Genomic DNA, 19,469 nt, shown 5'->3' on the forward strand with positions numbered 1-19,469 from the left:
TGTTCGTACAAAATTTTATCCCGGTCGAGTCTCGAGATGTGTGTAGTTATTGATTTATCGTGCTTTTAGTAGTTTTTAACAGTACCGTTATATGGGGAGTGCGCGGGGTTATAACCCGATTTCCTCCATTTTCTCAGTGTCGGTAGAAATTCTTACAATATTTGTGCTAGGCGAATTTGGTTACTGTCGTGTAAGTAGTTTAAGGGACCTTAAACTTATTAGAGGTCGCCTCCACGCCCACTTTGTAAAAAATTTTGTCCACAGGTGCCCCTGCTACTGTGTTAAATTAGAGTTTACTTTACTTTATAAGCTTTCGGTTAATGGTGTTTTGTGGGCGTGGCAGCGGTCCCACTACGAACTCGAATTTTTCTTTGCACTAAGGAACCCACATATCAAGTTTCATCGAGGTATCTTAATTTTTACTCAAGTTACAGGCTGCATCGACAAACGGACGTACAGACAGACAGGCCGTCAACCGGAATTYAACTCTATATCTGTCTCGGTTGGTTTTAGGTGACACGCACAACCGTTAAGTGAACAAAACTATTATACGCTGTAGCAAAAGGTTGCAAGAGTATAAAAACGATTAGCTTTTATTTCTAGACTGGAATACCTCCTTAAGCTTTAAAGTTTCTGTTGACTTAAGTAGTACTAAGTTCAAAATAGACAACTTAGTGTTCCTTTTAATGTGAATATTAAAGACTCTAACATTGCTGCAGTGCTGCCAACTTGTACATGAAAAGCACAAACCACAATCGATGTAAAAGGGCCTGCTGCGCTTAAGTTTTCGCTCGCAACCGCAGTATCACCCAGCCGCCCCCTTCTTTGTCCATATTTGCTTCCAACAGCCGGACGTGCAAATTATGCCCGTGCGAATGGATGCGGCGTACCCCGAAAAGTAATGGCACTCATACGTGTAAATGTATAGGTGTGTATGTGCATGCGCGGGCCACTGCCGTGCCGGTCAGATGCTGATGAGCGGTCAACCGGGAAGGTGCGTAATTTTCAACCTCAACACCCCGGTTGTATGTTTGCACGCGCCGCGAAATGGTACATACGTCAGTACACTTTGCTCCGTTTCAACTAGGCATCCGCACACACACTTACTACATACATACATACATACATAGGTGTGTGATATATGAGTGAGCAGCGATGTTCGCCCCTGATGCTGAATTTTGCTTTGAGCTTTTTCGCGGTGGCTTCGGATTGCATTTATTTTTCTCCTATTTGCATGTTTGTTTTTGCTCTTCTGCGCACACATGCACATACAAACACCATGTACAAATGTGGACTTTTCGTTTTGTTGCTGCAAAATACTTCGGCGGATAAGCGCTTAAACGTRTGATTGACGGACACATGCGGTAAGCAGTAGCCGGTAGCCGAGCACATGCAAATGCAGTTCATCCGTCAAAGTTTGTTATGTCGCTGCAATGCCGTAAACAGGGGCTGAGCCCATCCGTTGTCCGTGCAGCCACGGAGAAGCGCCTCCAAGTGACATTTTCCGCAAGTAAATGTTTTCTATGCGTCTGTATATTCATAAGTAAATATTTACTACATACACATACATATGCGCATGCAGCGCTTCTGTTTGSTACTCGTCAGCGTCCATCCGTTRTCAAATTAATTTGAATGCATTGCATTTCCGTGCAGCTGCGTACGCGCCAAGCTACTCGCATTAATAAGCTGGATTGTCTAGTGTKTGTGTGCGTGCGTGTTTTGGGGCGWTGCTAGCTGACTCGCAATTAAAGATGTACAGATGTAGCGGTCATTACTTAATGAAGCTATTTATCATTTCTTTTGTGTTTTCATTCCTTAATTTATCTGCATTTTCGCGGTTCTTCTTCGTGTTTACTCCATTTGTTTGCTGCTTAATTATGTTGCGCGGCTGCCGCAGCAAAGAAGACCGTCGAAAATTCCTCATTTGGTTCGAAAGTCTATTTAACTAGCAAAATCGCAATATGCAACGGCATAACGGTAGTAATCAGCGCTGATYTCCCACAGCGAACTCAGAGACGCAAAGTACGCGTGGTTCCAAGGCAGTCGAAGCTACACAATTGTAGCGATCCAGGATTTATATGTACATATCTGTGTTTGGACAGGCAGCTAAGTAACATTTCCGAAAGCGTTGCGAATAAATGGGAAACAGGCTTTGAAAAAATGAAAATTGTGCTTATTTTTGGAGAGTTATATATGTACAACTTAAAATCAAAAAATGWTTGATGCGAATGGTAGAAGTAGCCCGCGGTAAGGTATGCTTGTCGTAAGATGCGACTAAAATTTAATATCACTACGTCTGTTATTTGGYTTTCCTCGAAATTTCAGCATAGTCTTGTCAGATATAGTCAAACACCGATACTCATTGCAGAATCGATCGTTCTGGCAAAGGTATCAAATATGATACGCTGCCTGTAATGTTCCGAAATCGAAGACAAAAGGCTAAGGAACATTTTCGATCCATTTATTCAGACACGAAAAAATTGCGGCAGAACTGAAAGTTGACGAAGAAAAAGCAAGAATCTACGGCCGACAAATAAAACTCGAAAATTGCTGCGTGAGAACTTGCGAAGAGTACTACATGGTCTCGGTATATAGAGAAGTATTGGATGGATTTGAACTGAGTTAGCTGCTTCCAGAAAAAGTATGTGTTTTGAAAACCAAAGCAATAGAAATCTTATTGATAGACAGATTCAAAGGCCTTTTGGATAATGACCACATCGTGCGACGTTTGCAGCTCAAAGGCGAACTTGTTACTGGCAGTGCCATTGGCAGCACAAGCAAGAGTCAAAAAACGACAAGTTACCGAAAACTGCATTGGGAATGTTGAAGAACTGCGATACAGACCATTACCACGTAATTCATAGCTTTCTTCGCTAATTCTGCACACTTCCTGTGACGAATGCGAGCTCTAAACGYTCTTTTATGACACTTTGCCTCATATGGTGGTATTCAGCTTGAACTGATATCATATTTATTGAAAGAGTTTCCTTTTAATGAAAAGACATTTGAGTTTGTTGTGTGCCCAGCTGGTAGCAGCAACAACTACAAGGTCTGACCGCATATTTAAATCTGATACCACGGAGAGCAGTTAGCACTTGGAGYTCGCTCTAATATGCTTATTGGTTTTGGCTCTTTGGGGAGACTCGTGGTGGCTGTGGTTTAAACCAAAAGACAGGTATAATTGCAAATTCTGTTCAGTGTGGAGTCGGACTGCGGCCGGGTGCCAGACGCACACAGCTCGCTAGAGGTCGAATCCGACCAAGGTGTAAAAGGTGTCCCTTCCACCTGACCAATTGGAACCAAATTACACTTGCAAGAAGCATGTGYTTATGAATGGCATTACGATTTTGAAGGCCTAGTAGTGGAAACTTGTCGACAATATTTTCGATGTAAGTGTGATTGTGTTTCAAGCGGCATTTATATTCATAATTTGTACAGTTGTGTACATTTCACAATGGTGGGGAAAAACTTTTAAGGTGACCGTCAACGCACCGTGTGTAAATTATTAAAATCTAATTGAATTTGTGTGAAGCAAATGTGATGGTGTGACACTAAAGAGTATTTAACGGTTGGATTTGGAATTTCAAGCTTGTGGGTATACATACAATTGGTATTGTAGCTGTAAATATTCTTATCAACTATTTTGCTTAATAATAATCTATCATAACTAGTTGCTGTCAGCAGTTAGTCAGTCACGGGGGAAATTCCTACATTCAACTCATTTGAATTTACCTAAACACATGCACACACAGTTACATTTGCTCGTATGTATGTATGCATAYAGTTGTGCATGTGTTAGGTTGCATAAATTTACACCGAACGACTTCTATTTTGTGTGTGCTTGCGCCAGCCACGTCGCTCGGTTGTGAAACTCCGCAGTTAGCCATTTGCGCATAGGTATTCCGTTGTAAAATGTTTATGATTTYCTGCAWTCCAGCCGCTGCTAACGTACACCTCGACTTTAGTGAGTATGCGTGTGTGTGTGTGTAAACTGCTGACTCATGTGGTATTTGTAGTGTGTACGAGGGTGAGTAAGCAAGTTTTCTGRCTCATAATGTTCACATGCACTTCTTGCAGCGGTTTATAGATTTGCTCAAATAACTGTTAATTTCAATAGTATACGTAAAAGATTGGTGACAAAGAAAAAACACTAAATTTGTCCAATAAAACTTCTTGATAATTTGCACTAAATTAACTATTYTATTCTATTTCTGTGTGATGAGGGTAAATCTGGGTCCATTCTACTTGGCTCAGCTGTTTTTTATTACTTTCTACTTTTATGTATTTTATTGCTGAATAAATTGCAGTTTTATATTTACGTCCGAATTATAATTGTAATTAAGTATTTACCAATTTTCTTTAAACTGTGTATTMATTTATTGCAATTTCTGCATTTTTTTCAGACATGGCACAAGACATGCTTCAAGTGCACAGAATGTGGCATGGCATTGAATATGAAAACATACAAAGGCTTCAACAAACTGCCATACTGTGAAGCGTAAGTACAAATCATAACGGTAATATATACCGTACATAAATTCTATTCAAAATCTAACAGCTCGTTACTCGCTAATGTCCAGTAATGTCTAGTAATGAAATGAAAATGCCACTCTAAAGCATGTYACCACCATTTTTTTCGTTTAATAAATAATGTATATCTCACTACAATTAAGTTTCACAAAGATAAAAAGTTTATGAAGCAAACAAGAGTAGATAATTACGTAATCGTGAGCATGAAATACATTTACAGCACGTCGTTGCCATTGACACAGTTGCAAGAGATGATAAGCCAAGTGCGGAAGCGTTTAGGGTGCGGACAGAAAAAAAAAAATATAAAAAAATGCAATCGGATGATTTTGTGATTCGTAAACTTTCCCAAGAAGAAGAAGAAGGAAAACACTTTTCAAGGGGATCCACGAAAATATTTTTTTTTGAATAATAATTTTAAAAAATATTCTAAAAAACCGTACCACCCTAATGCGCATGTTTATTTAACACTTTTGAGTAAAACTACTTGACRCACTGGCCGGTAATTTAATAGGACCCTAAAATGTCATAAAAGCATTTACACTGACTACTTCAGGAAACCCTAGGCATTATTTGAAGTTATTTTATTAGCACGTTCAACGCGTAATTCCAGACATTTTCTTACTAAATAATGAGTGTTTCAAAAAGAGCGCCACTAAAAACTTCTTTATTCCTGTGAAAGTGCATTCGATGCCATTTTGTGCGGAACTCAAATTTTTTTGCATGGTCACCACGGGCACGGTTGCATAAATCCAGACGCTGAACGCAATTTTCGACGCTTTTCACCCATAAATCGGCCAATATGCTAATATTTCACGTTCGATATTCGTATGAAGTTCATCAATCGTTGCTGGCTTGTTGGCATAGATCCTAGACTTGACTTGACTTTCCCACAGGAAATAGTCTAACGGCGTCAAATCGCACGACCGAGGCGGCCAATTCACTGGGCCAATTCGTGAGATAACACGTTCACCAAACTCGGTTTTCAATGAATCGGTTGTGACATTCGCTGTGTGGCTTGTGGTGCCATCCTCGGAAGAAGTACGCCTCATAAACCGCACCAAACCGTAATTTTTTCGGGATGCAATGGTGACTCATGGAGTACGTGTGGATTGCTGCCTGAYGAATAACGTATATTTTGCTTATTGACGAAGCCATTCGCCAGAAATGAGCCTCACCGCAGCAGATGATTTTTCGATGAAACTACAGATCATTTTCAAGTTGTTTCTCACCCCAATTCACAAACAGACGACAATTCTGGTGTTCAAGCGACTTCAGTTCTTGCGTGAATTTGATCTTGTAAGGATGTAGGCCAAGATCTTTCCGCAAAATTTGCCACAAGAGCGTCACAGAGATGCCCAACGTTTGAGAACGGCGTGTGAGAGACTGATTTGGGTCTTCCTCAATTGATGCGCAATATTCTCGACACTACGGCCACTTCTTTGTCTCACTGGCACGGGAACATTTTGTACTGTGCCTATGGATTCAAATTTTTCCACTAGACGCGCAATTGTTGATCTGACAGAACAATTATGACGACCATAAATTGAACGTATCGGTCTTAAAAATGAGGCCACTGACTCCGACTTTCGGTAGTAAATTTTAATAATTTCCACTCATTGTTGGATCGTATATCTTTCCATGATAAAATGGCAAACCTTAATGAAGAGGAGTGTCAAAAGAGCGGCAAAAAATACGACGTCGTTTGCTGTCTCTATCGCTCTACTTTTGTAGTATCCCTATTGAAAATCCCGTTATAACCGACTAAGTGTTGACAAGTACATGTTTAAAGCAATTATATATTCGTACACCTCAAACATGCATATGATAAAATCCTTATCTCGCTGAGGGGTAGAATTGTCGATTGCAAGGGTACCTCTTCATAAACACACTGGAAGAGAGGTGAAGGAACATTATTGTACAAATGCCGGCTCGCGCGGCCAACGCAATTGTGCCTATCAACCTTCTCTGGTTCTGCCGTTTGCGGAATTCACAACTGTGTTTTGTTTTCATATGAAAAGTTCTACAAAAACAACTCCACAATCCTATTTATTGTGTTTGGAAGTTGTGTGTCGTTGTTGCGTATGCGTGAATGGCATTTTGTTGAGAATGTCACACCTCATTGCGGTGTTGTCACTTTTGTTGTTGCTGATGTTCCAATTCTCGCTGTCGCTCTCAACGCCGCTCTTGTCCCGTCTAAATGACGGAGCTATGACGACAGAAATCTCAAAATCCCAACGGCACACCTCCCACCTACTTTGTTGCAATTGTTTTCATGTTTTTACTTTAGTTCTTGCTGTTATTTTATACCGGAATTGTTGAGATATTTATTGTTGTGCGCTTGGCAACTTCTTTAGTCATGCCGAAGGAGGAAATGCAGTGGTGGCACGATTTGCGACAGCTGAATGCCAGAGTGAAAACAAAGTCAATGGGGGAAATGTTGAAAATCACTAGTGTGTATATGTTTGTATGTGTACGAGTGTGTGTGAGCGTATGCTCAGGTATTATGAGAATTTAATTAAAAGCGAACGCTCACTTATCTAACTGCTCATACGAGCTGATGTGCCGAGTGTTAATTGTTGGAAGATTTCCCCTTAGGGCAATTAATAGTTGCTTCATAAATACATAAAAGTCGATGTGAGGAGAAGTAGGGGAAAATGCTCAAATGTAAACGTTTATCCCGCTTCTCCCTTTTGAAAATTCGTGGGGTCGGGAATCTTTAATCTCCAAAAAGCTTGTCCTGGTGACTGTAAAACCATTGCTAATGGAGGCGGCTAATTTAATAAATTCTGGTACAGAGAGAATAATGAAATTAGCTGGTATAAGGTCTAAAGTAAATCTTGTACCAAAATATAGTCTCCGAACATAAAAATTTACAATAGAATCCCATAAATCAGTTGGCTAGATTCTTTTAAAACTGCAGTTTTATTTTGAAAGTTCTAAGTTTTTCCTAATTTAGTATTTCTTAATTTGTACAGCGTCGTCATAACCTCAAACTTATTTTTATATGTTTACTTTGCGTTATTTGCGCTGAAACCCTTCTTCAAAGGTCTTTCAAAGAAATATTCGGTATTCGACAAATTATTTTCGTGCTTCTAATCAAACTTAAATATATATACATATATATATTTTTTATTTTTAAAATGAATTTTATTGAACCAAAACCATTTTGGTTTTCCGCTAGAGACATTATTCCATCGGCGAAAAACTGCGACAAGACATTTTCTTCTTCTCCTGAAGCCAACTTTACTGCATTAAGGGAGTTCTTGTTGACCGAAACAAAATGGTAGTCCGATGGTGCAAAGTGGTGGATGCATTAAAACTTCCCAGCCAAGCTCTCCCAGTTTTTGCCGAGTCATCAAAGATGTGTGTGGTCTAGCGTTGTCCTGATGGAATACGGAGCCCTTTCTGTTGATCAATTCTGGCCGTTAATTTCGATTGCTTGCTTTAATCTTATCAGTTACTGACAGTAAAATGTATAAACAATCGTTTGACCAGGCTGGAGCAGCTCATAGTGGATGATTCCTTTCCAATCACACCAAATACTCAGCATAACCTTTCGAGACGTCAATCTTGGCTTTGCGACCATTTGTCGAGCTTCACCACGCTTGGACCCTGATCTTTTTCGCACACTACTACCCAATAAATTAATTGCGTGTCACTTGTCAACTTCGAACGCATTAGATAGGAAATGTCATTATTTTTGGTATTAAAATGGCATTTTTATTTGAAAAATAGTCATTATTTGAATATTTTTCGTAATTTTATTCAATTGGAACTACGCAAACGAAGACGTATCTACTTACAAACACACGCACACATGTTTACATATGCAAATTGACATGCTCTTTATTATCTGCTATCAGTTGTCATGCATCGCTGCCCTTAGTGAATGGATTATCCTTATCAGCTAGAGCAACTTTAGAACGGAATACCTTCGTTAGCTCGAAATTCAATCAGTTTCTCACATCGTCGTCCCCGTCGTTTTTAACAATTTTCGCATGACTGTCATCGCCAAGTGTTGGCACTTGAACGTCGAAGTTAGTTCCTRTCATATTTTTTTCCTAACCCGCTTCAGCTCTCTTAACTGTATGCGAGTGCCATCATTCACATCGATTCCAATTTGATTTTTCTACATTTGATTTGGATCTTTTTATRACATGGCAGGACAGCGTTTGGCTTTTTTCAGCATTTTAGCATTTTGCCTCCCAATTTGCGTATTGCCAAGGCGGTCTGCTGCTCCTTTCAACTGCTGCAGATTGGAAATGGCATCCTCGAGGCTCCTTACACACCAGCCAAATGTAATCAAATGCTTATGCTTTGGTTGAAAGACGGATGGATTTTTCGCAGAGGCAACAGTCACTTCCTGCGGACGGACGGACGGACAGCAAGTAAACTACTGTCATTCATTTGCTATTTGGCAACTTGCCTCCACCCGACAACAATACCCACGGGCACAGAGCTGTGGAAGATGGAAATAATGCTACTGTTGCAAGACATGTTACAGTTGTTACAGTTATAGATTGCAGAGACACATGTACACATTTATTTTGACTAAATATAAATAAGAGCAAATGRCGAATGTCTGGTTGTAGGGAATAATCGGCGAATGTTCCGTATTCACATGCATTCATTGCTTTTCTTTAATATCGGAGTGGAATGGAGTGTCTTATGTTGGGTTATTTGATATTTTATTGCTATTTTCTTTTTGCTTGTATTTTTACTACTCCGTTTGGCTGGTTCGTTTTTGTTCGGGCAGCCCACTTTTCCTTTCAGCGRTTTATCGAGAGCAGAATGACTAAACTAAGTAATTGTTGTAGTTGTTTTCATTATGCCATAGCCTCTGCCTCTGTACTAGTGTAACAACAATAGCAGCAACCTCAATAACAACAACAACAACGTGCCTGTCATCGTTAGTTCGGTTGAAAGCATCGAGTTTGCAACAATTTCATTGCGAGTATGCTGCCTTTCCAATTGTGACATAGTTTTGTCCAACCAAGCAACCAACTGTCATCGCTCACCGCTGCCGCTGCATTATTCTAGTAGGTTGACCCAATATGCCCGTTGGCGGTATTTTAATTGTTGCTAAATGCTCCGTTAATCCTGCAACAAATTAAAAGCATTTGAACCCTTCACTCTTCAACTGGCGCAATGAACTGCGAATGCCGTTACAATTTCCCTCACCACTTGCTCCATAATTATCTGCTATTTGCCACGGACGGTTGTGTTGTCAGAGAAAGTTTGCTGTGATTAAAAATATACATTATTAGGACTTGAAATGCAATCAATGTAATTGCTGTGGACACTCTTACTCGAAAATGCAAAATATCTTGATCGATGAGGGAAATCGGCGGGAATAATTATTAAACTGTACGTTACACCAAAAGCGGTGTCAAAAATGCACTAGAGCATTATCGAAGATGAATAGGTGTCATAGGTGCTTATCTAATGCCAGCCTCAGAACTCTCACTAAAGCTCTAGAACAACTGATGGAGCTTTATGGGTTTCTCTGATTTACTTAATAATAAACAATCTTTAATAATGCTAGAGACCAGGCTACTTTTACTTCTCTTTTATAGAATTGGTCTATAGAGAATCCTTAGTCGTTGATATAAAGGTTAATCCATTTCGAGCTTCCCTACTTTTTTAAAGAAAAAACAGAGAAGTTTCAAATTTAATGAGGAATGAACATTATCATTCGATATAATATTCTTTGGCATTTATTTTGTGAAGATTATCTCTTTCGAATGATGGCCGCGGCTACGTCTCAGATGGTCCATCCGTTGCATTCGACTGGTAATTGATAAATGACACGCGAAATGTTTTGCTCTAAGTCCTGAATCGAAGAAGGATTGTCCGCATAGACTTTAGACTTTACACATTCTCAAAGGAAAGGACCTTGGTCGTCAATCGACTGGCGCAAAACGTGCAGTTGTCTGCTCACCGAAGTGCTCTCTCAATAAATCTATTGATTAATGCGATGTGTGGAAAGTGGCGCTGTCTTGTCAAATGTCGTCGGGATCACGAGCATCAATTTCAGGCATCAAATAGTCGCTTATCATTCCGCGATAGCGGTCGCCATTGACGGTTACTCACCAGCATTTTTGACGAAATGTGAACCCGTTCCCACGACAGTCGGGTCTACGAAAACCGGAACGGATCCGGATTTTTATCCGGCCAAGGACTGTCAACTCGGCAGAATTCTGCCGTTACAACAACAACAACAACAACGAAATGTGAACCGATGATTCCACCGTCCCGAACCTCCAAACCTCACCAAACCGTTCTTTTTCTGCAAGAAATGGCAGCTCTTGAATCTCTTCAGATTGGTGTTCGTTCCAAATGGGGCAATTTCGGTTGTTTAGATACCCATCGAGCCAGATTTGGAGCAAATTTTGCCTCGAAAACGTGGGATCGGCTTGGAACTTATCAAGAGCGAATCGATGTCGCTTGGGAAGCTCGAGCGACTTCAGTTCTTGCACAAGCTGTAGTTTGTTCGTTTTCAATTTAAGATCTCAACGTAAAATGTGCCAAGTCGTTCCATACGTCAGGCCAAGTTGCTGTGAACGCCGCCGAAGTTTCTTGGGACACTTCAGCACCCTTCCTAAGCTGACTGAAATTTTATAAAATTCAGATAATTTAAACGCCATATTCGAAAAAGTTGTCGTTTTTGCAGCTTTTACAATCTGGTTCTCACTATTTGCATTAGATTATGTTAGAAAGTTTTTTATATTCCACTTAGATTTTTCTTACCCAAAGCGGTTTATAAAATTCATATTTGAATGCAGTAAAATTAGATAACTGCATATTTTCACTCAACTTATGGAAACCGCAAAACGCAGTCACCCAAATATTTGCCGAAACCACTTTTTCATAAGAGAACCCCGCATGAGCATTAACCCAAATGTGGATAAAAACGGTGACGAATGGCACGGCACTTGGCACCAGTCTCTCCTCCATAATCCATATTGGCGAACAACCATTAATAATAAAAAATTGAAAGTGGCACACAGTGCAAGCGGGACAACGCAACCGAACAAACAACGAGGCTGCAAATGCAGCCAGCTAAAAAATTTGAAAATCATCCAAATTCTCATAGCACGTGGTTGCACACGTAGCCTCCAAATCGAAAAAAATTCGACATGTGCTTACGAGCAAAGGTGCATGCTTATCACCGTTATACCATTACCCATTCGATACACACATGTGCACTCACATACAAATGGCTATTGGTAACGGTAACGCTTTTACTTTCACTGCTCTTCGCCAGACCTTTGCCAACCAGTCGAAGTGATCTCATCCAGTGACACACATCGGCAGCGCTACCGCAAACAACAAAATAAAAATAAAATAAATTCGCAGTTGAGTAAATAGAAATTAAAAAAAAAAACCAACAAAAACAAAAATCGTTTCAATTACCTAAATTGTTAAATTTTTTATGTTGCTGCCGACACTTATTTGTGCAATATATTTGTATTGAGTGCGCCGACATAAAAAATCACTCTGGCAACACTGCCGGCCGCCTCACCTTCTGTGCAGTCGACTTTCGCAGCCGCTGCGCCAGCGCCCGACCTGTGACGCCAGAACCGACGTTGATGCCGACTTCGAGCTGTGGAGCGGGTTTGCGGGTGCGAGGAGTGTCGCTCATTCATCACTGCCATATTTAGAGTGCATGTGAATACATCTACAGTGAGGTTATGATCTCAGATGTTGTGGATGAATTGCGCATTGGAAAGTCAACCGCCAATTACAAGGAAAGTAAGTGCAGTTTTGCACACACATACACACACACACAAATGCAAATACATGTAATTGCATATATGAGCTGTGTGGAGAGCTTTTATGCTGAGTGCAATTTGACGGGCGTGTTGGTTTCCGTTCAGTTGTCCATTTCCCTTGCTCACAGCCCAAATGGTCAGCAGCGGCCGCAGTGCCAATTGATTATAAGCTGTCACAAGCGTGTACTCAGTTGACGATCAAATATGTCTGTCCGTCAATTTATGGATCCTCACACTTAGCTACTCATTCATTTCAAGAGAAATGCTCACTAGAAAACTTTTTCACAGTTACGATAAGTTTTTAGTTTTTAAACCTAAAACTTCCTTAGTTAGGCCTTAGTCAACTCTATGTAATTCGATTTTTGACCAGATTTACCATTGTGAGTGGGTCAAATGACAAATTACTGTCAAAAATTAAAAAATAATTTTAAAAAAATTTGGTTTTTATTGACTGAAAGAATTTTATCCCCCGTTGCGATTGTGTCGGCGTCTGTCCCGGTATTGAGGACTGCGTTTCCTGTGCCAATCGGCGGTCGTAGTATTGAACTTTCGGTGCAGCGACACATTGGTTGCCTCAGGACTTTTACGGGGACACTGCTCCGTCCAGCGACGAATAGAGTAACCTGTTCCAGTCATTTGGCTGAGGTTGTGGACTGTGCCACTGCGATATTGCTGAAGAAAAAAATAAGTAATGGACAATGAATTAAGAAAACATAACAATAGTGTACATGACTGCATGATGAGCAACGACACTCAAAGCCCTAGCAGCATTAGTTGATTTTTTGTCGATGCTGACGCCTTTAAACGTGCACCAAGACTGGTACGATCACCAAACAGACCCTCATCATGAAAAGCCTGTAAGAGGGAGATCTCGGTACGAATACAACCGAATGAGGACATTATGTCTGAACTAGGGGGCTAACAGAAGCAGTACGACAGTCTCAAAGATCGATAAATAACCAGATCCGTGATCCCTTAAGCCCACAAATCGATATCTGGCAGTGTAGACTTAGTAAAATTGGAGTTTTACACGGTAGAATAGAACAACTTGACTTCATTATTAAACAATATTTCAAAAATAATAAAAGCTTAGGGGCCGCAGTTCGACAATTGCATACAAAATATGGTCGAGGATAATTGAAATGATGGCTACTTAAAGATGGCTTCCAGTTATATTGAATATTCCACCGATAGTATTAAAATTTATAGTATATAGCTATTTGGACTGTTAAGAGTTTACATGAAATATTTTTATACCTATTTTTAATCCATATGAAAATATGAAATCTTCAAAAGAAAATACTCAAAGCTCGGTCATTACGAGGCCTTTTCCGGTAAATTCTCCGAAAAAGGTGGCTCCTCGCTGACAGCAGAACTTCTTAAAGGTTTTTGCAAAAATATGCAAATTTTGGAGAAAATGTTTGGTTTTTTTTTTTTTTTTGTGTTTTTGTTTTCAAATAGTTGTAATTCAACAAAAAAAAAAAAAAAAAAAAAAAAAAAAAAAAAAAAAAAAAAAAAAAAAAAAAAAAAAAAAAAAAAAAAAAAAAAAAAAAAATCCATTGGTCAAATCCTGGCAATTATATCTCGCAGGCCTGTGTAAAATTTCATTAAAATCGATTGAGTCAGGTTAGGTTAGATGGCTGATTCCTCAGCAAAGCGGAGGAAACACATTTAGACTGTTCAGTTCAGTTCTTTGTGAAACTAAATGAGAGAACTCGTCGGTTGAGTAGTTTGCGAGAAATCTTGACAACCGACTTTGAAATCGCAGTTTCGAGAAAAACGCGCTTAAAGTTATGAGTTGACCATAAAGCTGTACTCGAGTGTTCAACTTTTCAAGACTTTATCTGCAAAACTATTACTCGGATCAACGTGAGAATTTTATATTCTAGAGATTTCATGGAATAATAAATGAGAGAAAACGCTAAATTTTTGGAGCTGTGAAATGCATGAATGCATGTAGCTCTCAATACATCGTGACTTATTATAAGGCCAGCACTGTATATATTAGTAATTGGATTTTGACCAAGTATATACGACTAAATATGGTAAACTAACTATCCCTACAACTTACAAATGTACAAATAATAGATGGGACCATAAATATTTAACAAAAAGCAATTAATGGCAAATATTTCGAATTCTTTAGTTTTTATGCCAATTAATTATTACGAAGCCGCTTTAAAGCCCATAAAACCACCGAATTAAATCCTTGCTATCTCACTAGCACTCACACACACACACACACACACACTAATGCACACGCATCCTCGCGCTTAATAATCTGCTTATTTTTACCATGCCGACGCAGCAGGGAATACGCGATTGGACATGCAACGCAGCAACAACAATAAAATCATGCATTATGTCTTTTTATTGAGCGCTCGAATGTATAGCTTGTCACTGTTGTTATTGTTTCGTTTTCCTTTTCCGCTTCGCCGCTGCCGTTAGCACTTAAATCATCAACGATTCGTTGACCTATGGCAACAGCTGCGCGTCTTTACCGCGAGTGACAGCGCGCCACAAAAACGGCGCTGGTGAGACGATGGGGCCGTGGCAGGGGCTCGCTTGGGGCCGCGAGCTGTTGGTGGGGTTCTAAGTAGCGTGTGTGATTTGTGGGTTAGGAACTGGCGCATGCATGGCTTATTTGTGGACACATTGGCACATCGGATTACGGGCGCGCTTTGCTGGCTCTGCTTCGCTTTGTTTTCGCCTCGACTGGTGCACACATCACTTGGCTGCTGTCACCACTGTTGCGTTTGCCGGCTTCCATGTGCCAAACGTTGGCCTCCTGCCTCCTCGCCACGCGTACGAGTATCGAGTTCAAAAGTTACCAGCAGCGATTGCTTTTGTTGTTTTCGTGAGTGTGTGTGTATGCTTGCGTGTTTGATGGGTTGGTCATCAAACGGCCTTGTGCCACTGTGCCAAAGCACCAGATTTTGCTCTCGTTTTGCCTTTGTGTGTTCGTTTACTTTGTTTTTGTGCTTTGTCTGTGTGTTTGGCTCTCGTTGTCACCGATTTGCTGCCCAAGCAGCGCACTACCTTCGTGCACCGTTATTGGTAAGTACTGATTGATGGGCACATATGGATGAGTGGCGCCTATGAAGGGGTATCTTGCACAAAGACTTGTTGATGGCGGCCCTTCGATGCACGCCAACTTCAATCGTTTTGTTTACAATTATGCGCTTTCGATTACGAATTTATCATTGACAGCGCCAACGGTCTTACAACTCCCTCCGCCGCTGCTCACCTCACGAGTGAAAATCGAAACGAAATTACTGGAATTATTGTCTTTAGCGAATTTCTGCTTCCGCCACTCGTTTCGTCGTGTCCTTTCGCGTGGAGTTCATTGAACCGTGCTGCATTTTGAAGTTGTTTTCTGGTCACATTAAGCGAGGACCAAAGGAAATACGCAACGCCGCAGACAACAGCCGCGAACAATGCACTTTGCAATGCTCGCACACACACACACACACACTCACACACACACTCACATGAATGTGGAACTGTACAACATATCGATTTTCCTTTAATTGCTTTTGAAGCATTTAGCCCATTAACAAGTAAGGAAGCCGCAAGTGTAACGAGCATAAGACCATCCGTTGTGGCAGTGCCACGAGGTCTTATGCCGCACATTCCTTCGCAACGCGGTCATCCGACGGAGCAATTGAGGCATTTCGTAATAAAAGAGTTTGTTTACATAGAAAACGATGGCGACAACAAAGCGTGACAGACTTCTGTGTCTTTTACGGAGGTTTCCTCCTTTGTAGGAATTTATGTCTAGTAATTGGTAAATAAGAGGTATTATTTCTTCCATGGCTAAAACTTAGCGAAAAGCATTAAGTGTTGGAACAGAAGTTGCGGCTTATGGCCACTACGTATGCGGACTTATCTTATCTGCTTAAGCACCTAAACTGATAGCTTATGCAGAGACGGCGAAGTTTCTACACACAGTAAGTAACGTAATAAACAACGCCACGAGAGTCATACACCGATGGGCTCCTCGGCCATCTTAGTGGTAAGTGGCGTTAAGACAGATATGGTAATCCATACAACGAAGGTACAAAAACCCGCCATGTAATCCCCCGAGCCTTAACGGGGTTGAGCATACCAATTACCTTTGAAGAATTTTGAAAAACACTATGTAGACATATGTCGTCCTATATTCATGTAGAAGATGTCAGGGTCTACATGGACATTAAGAACCACGCCAACAGATGTCATAGAAAGGTTTCTTAACCTACCCACAAAGTTACGTCGGTGTGGCTTCCGAACCAGTACAGGAGATACGGAAGTCACTAAAAACTATGTAAGATTACACTTCCGAAAGAACTGCAACTTGGAATTTTTTTTCTAGATGGAATGGCAGCTCTTGTATCTCTTCAGGTTTCTCTTCGTCCCATATGCGGAAATTTTGCCTGTTTCCATACCTACCATAAATGAGCTTGATCGCCGATTAAAATTTGACTCGAAAACGTTGGATCTTCTTGGAACATTTCACCCAATCTAATGTCTTGGTTTACACTTTCAACTATGGCTACTGTATTTTCTTCACTGCGTGCTATACGTCATCTATTCGGTCGAATATTATCTAATACCGAATGCTGGGTCCAAAGATGAGTAATGGTGCTGTGAATGGTACTCTCAGTAGGCCTATTATGTTGACTATAAGTTGAGCGAAGCGCGCGAAACACATTCTTTATAGAACGTGAATTTTCGTCAGAAAGTTGAGCGATTTATAAACGTTGTTCCAGCGTAAGTATTTCCTTGGTAAAATGCCAAACAACACTGAACAAGAATAACATGACAAGAAATACCTCTACTTGGATCAGCTGTTACACTTGGTACTCTTCTCATATATTACTCTCCTAACACTCTTAATGGAGCATCATACCATACCATACTTCGAAAATAAGCAACTGCAGTTTTATCCACAGTCCAGTTAAAAAGTGTTATATATGTAAAAGTCAATTGCACTCAATATATCATCATATCTTATCAGGCTCTGCTTTATGAATGAAGCAAAAAGAGTGAAATGCAAAAGCTCTCAATTATTTTCCGAATGCGTCAACATCGTTAACACCTCATTGCCGCCACCAATTATCGCAATAATGGGTTAACCACCAATTTGTTGTTGTCGTTTTTGTAACGGTTGATGTGGCGCTCGTATCGCGTTTACCGCAGAATGATCGCTTTTTCATGCTTTCATCTCTCCCTTTCCCAGTCGCTCTCACTGATTGACGTCTAAACGTCAGCAACGAAGTTTTTTGTTGTTTTTGTATTGTTTATTACAAAATTTTACGATCTATCGATTCGGTTGAGGGTGACACTCACAACAAGTTGCATTAATTGTTTCGCGCTCGCCTGTGAAAGCTTTGGTGATGATTAGTTGGTGGTTTTGTGTGCGTGTGCGTTGTGTTTGTATGTGTTTAGAGCGGTATTTGTTTACTCCGTTTATTAATTGTGTTGTTTTTCTATTATTTGTTATCGCCGAGATAAGATTTCATTAATTCTTAATTGTCCGGTGGAACTGGTTATGCAAACACCTGTTAGCGGGAAATACACTTGTACATACAATGTACATACATACATATATACATATATACAGTTGTTTGATCAGACTAAGAAGAGCAAATTAATTATGGATTTATAATACTCCCTGGTATCAAGTGTCCAATGTTGTAAAATGTTTGATACTACGTTTTCGTATTACTTGATCGTTCTTTCCATTCTTCTAAAAATCGGGTTACTGTGACAAACTTTACTATTGAAGTATCACTATGGGGCAACCTCATTGGAAGCAGGTTTGAGATAAAAAGTTTGTTGGTATAATAGTTTTTGATGCCTCATTTTAGGATTAAGATTGTTCCAAAACCATAAATATATTCCTGAAGGGGTCAGTAGGGTAATCTTTTTTCAAAAAAAAAAAATTTTTTTTGCATTTTCTGTTCCCTTATACCCTTGGAATTTATGTAGAAACCCACTTTACCATTGGAGGGTTTCGAAAAAGGCCCAAAAATAATAACGCTCGACGTGCGGAGCGCTCGGAGTGCACACCTGGCACTGGCACTTTAAACGCGTTTTTCCCAAAACTCTCTTTAAACTGGCGGACATGATTTCGGTCGAACTACTCAACGGATTTGATTAATTTCTTTTTAGACAACTACTACTAGATTCATAATTTTTTATAATTTATTGACAATGCTATAACAAAATTTATATAAAACTAGAAAAAACGTACCGCACCGAAGCTAATATACCCTTCACAGTTGCATTTCTTTTAGTAAATATGTGTTCAGTTTGTATGGGAGCTAAATGCTATAGTAATCCGATCCGAACAATTTTTTCGGAAATTATTTTATTACCTTAAACAGTAACCCATGCCAAATTTCGTGCAGTTACCAAGTCAAATGCGAAAGTTTTCCATACAAGCCCTTGATTCCGATCGTTCAGTATGTATGGCAGCTATATGTTATAGCGGCCCGATATCGGCGGTTGCGACAAATGAGCAGCTTCTTGAAGAGAAAATGACGTTTACAAAAATCAAAAGGAGATCTTAAAAACTGAGGGACTTGTTCGAATATATACAGACAGACAGACAGACTGACATGGCTAAATCGACTCAGCTCAACATACTGACCATTTATATATCTACTTTATAAGGTCTCCGACGCTTCCTTCTGGGTGCTACAAACTTCGTGGCAAACAAATTAAGAAAAAAAAAGTTATTTGCTTTTTTTGTTTATCAACATTTTTTCATGATTCTAATAGGGACGATAACCATTCACGTACTTTTTGAGAATAAATTGGGTTTTTGTGTATTAGATGATCAAAAGATGAGAAATCGTATCCGCCAGTGAAAAAACATATCTCATTCACTCAGCTATTTTTCCGAAAGATGTCATCAAAAAATTCCGAAAAAATTAGTTTATACACTCCACGATATACTCATGTATGTGAAAAAAGTTCTATTGTAGAATAAAAAAAATATTGTCTATGTTATTGTCTATGAAAAAAAATTTCCAAAAACAGGCCCTTAAATTATAAAGAAAGAATGGGGGTTTTAAGTCACCCAACTTAGCAGGATATGGAAACATTTATCATATACGTTATCTAAGATAATATTCCTAATGGTCTCAGATTTTTATATTTTTGTTCGGTAATGTT

The 19,469-nt window shown here is 39.8% G+C and overlaps 1 protein-coding gene across 6 annotated transcripts in view; it reads left to right on the plus strand.

Moving 5' to 3' along the window:
* Window positions 1–19,469, plus strand: part of LOC108969208 (LIM and SH3 domain protein Lasp) — a 54,630-nt gene that overhangs the window by 30,104 nt on the left and 5,057 nt on the right. For all 6 annotated transcript variants that reach the window (XM_018933745.1, XM_018933746.1, XM_018933747.1 and 3 more), the window contains exon 2: window positions 4,404–4,498. In XM_018933745.1, the coding sequence (XP_018789290.1) occupies window positions 4,404–4,498 (95 nt within the window). The remainder of the gene's footprint in view (window positions 1–4,403; window positions 4,499–19,469) is intronic.

Source organism: Bactrocera latifrons, unplaced genomic scaffold (genome assembly GCF_001853355.1).
Source record: "Bactrocera latifrons isolate USDA-ARS-PBARC rearing strain unplaced genomic scaffold, ASM185335v1 scaffold_243, whole genome shotgun sequence".
In the NCBI taxonomy this organism is placed as follows: domain Eukaryota; kingdom Metazoa; phylum Arthropoda; class Insecta; order Diptera; family Tephritidae; genus Bactrocera; species Bactrocera latifrons.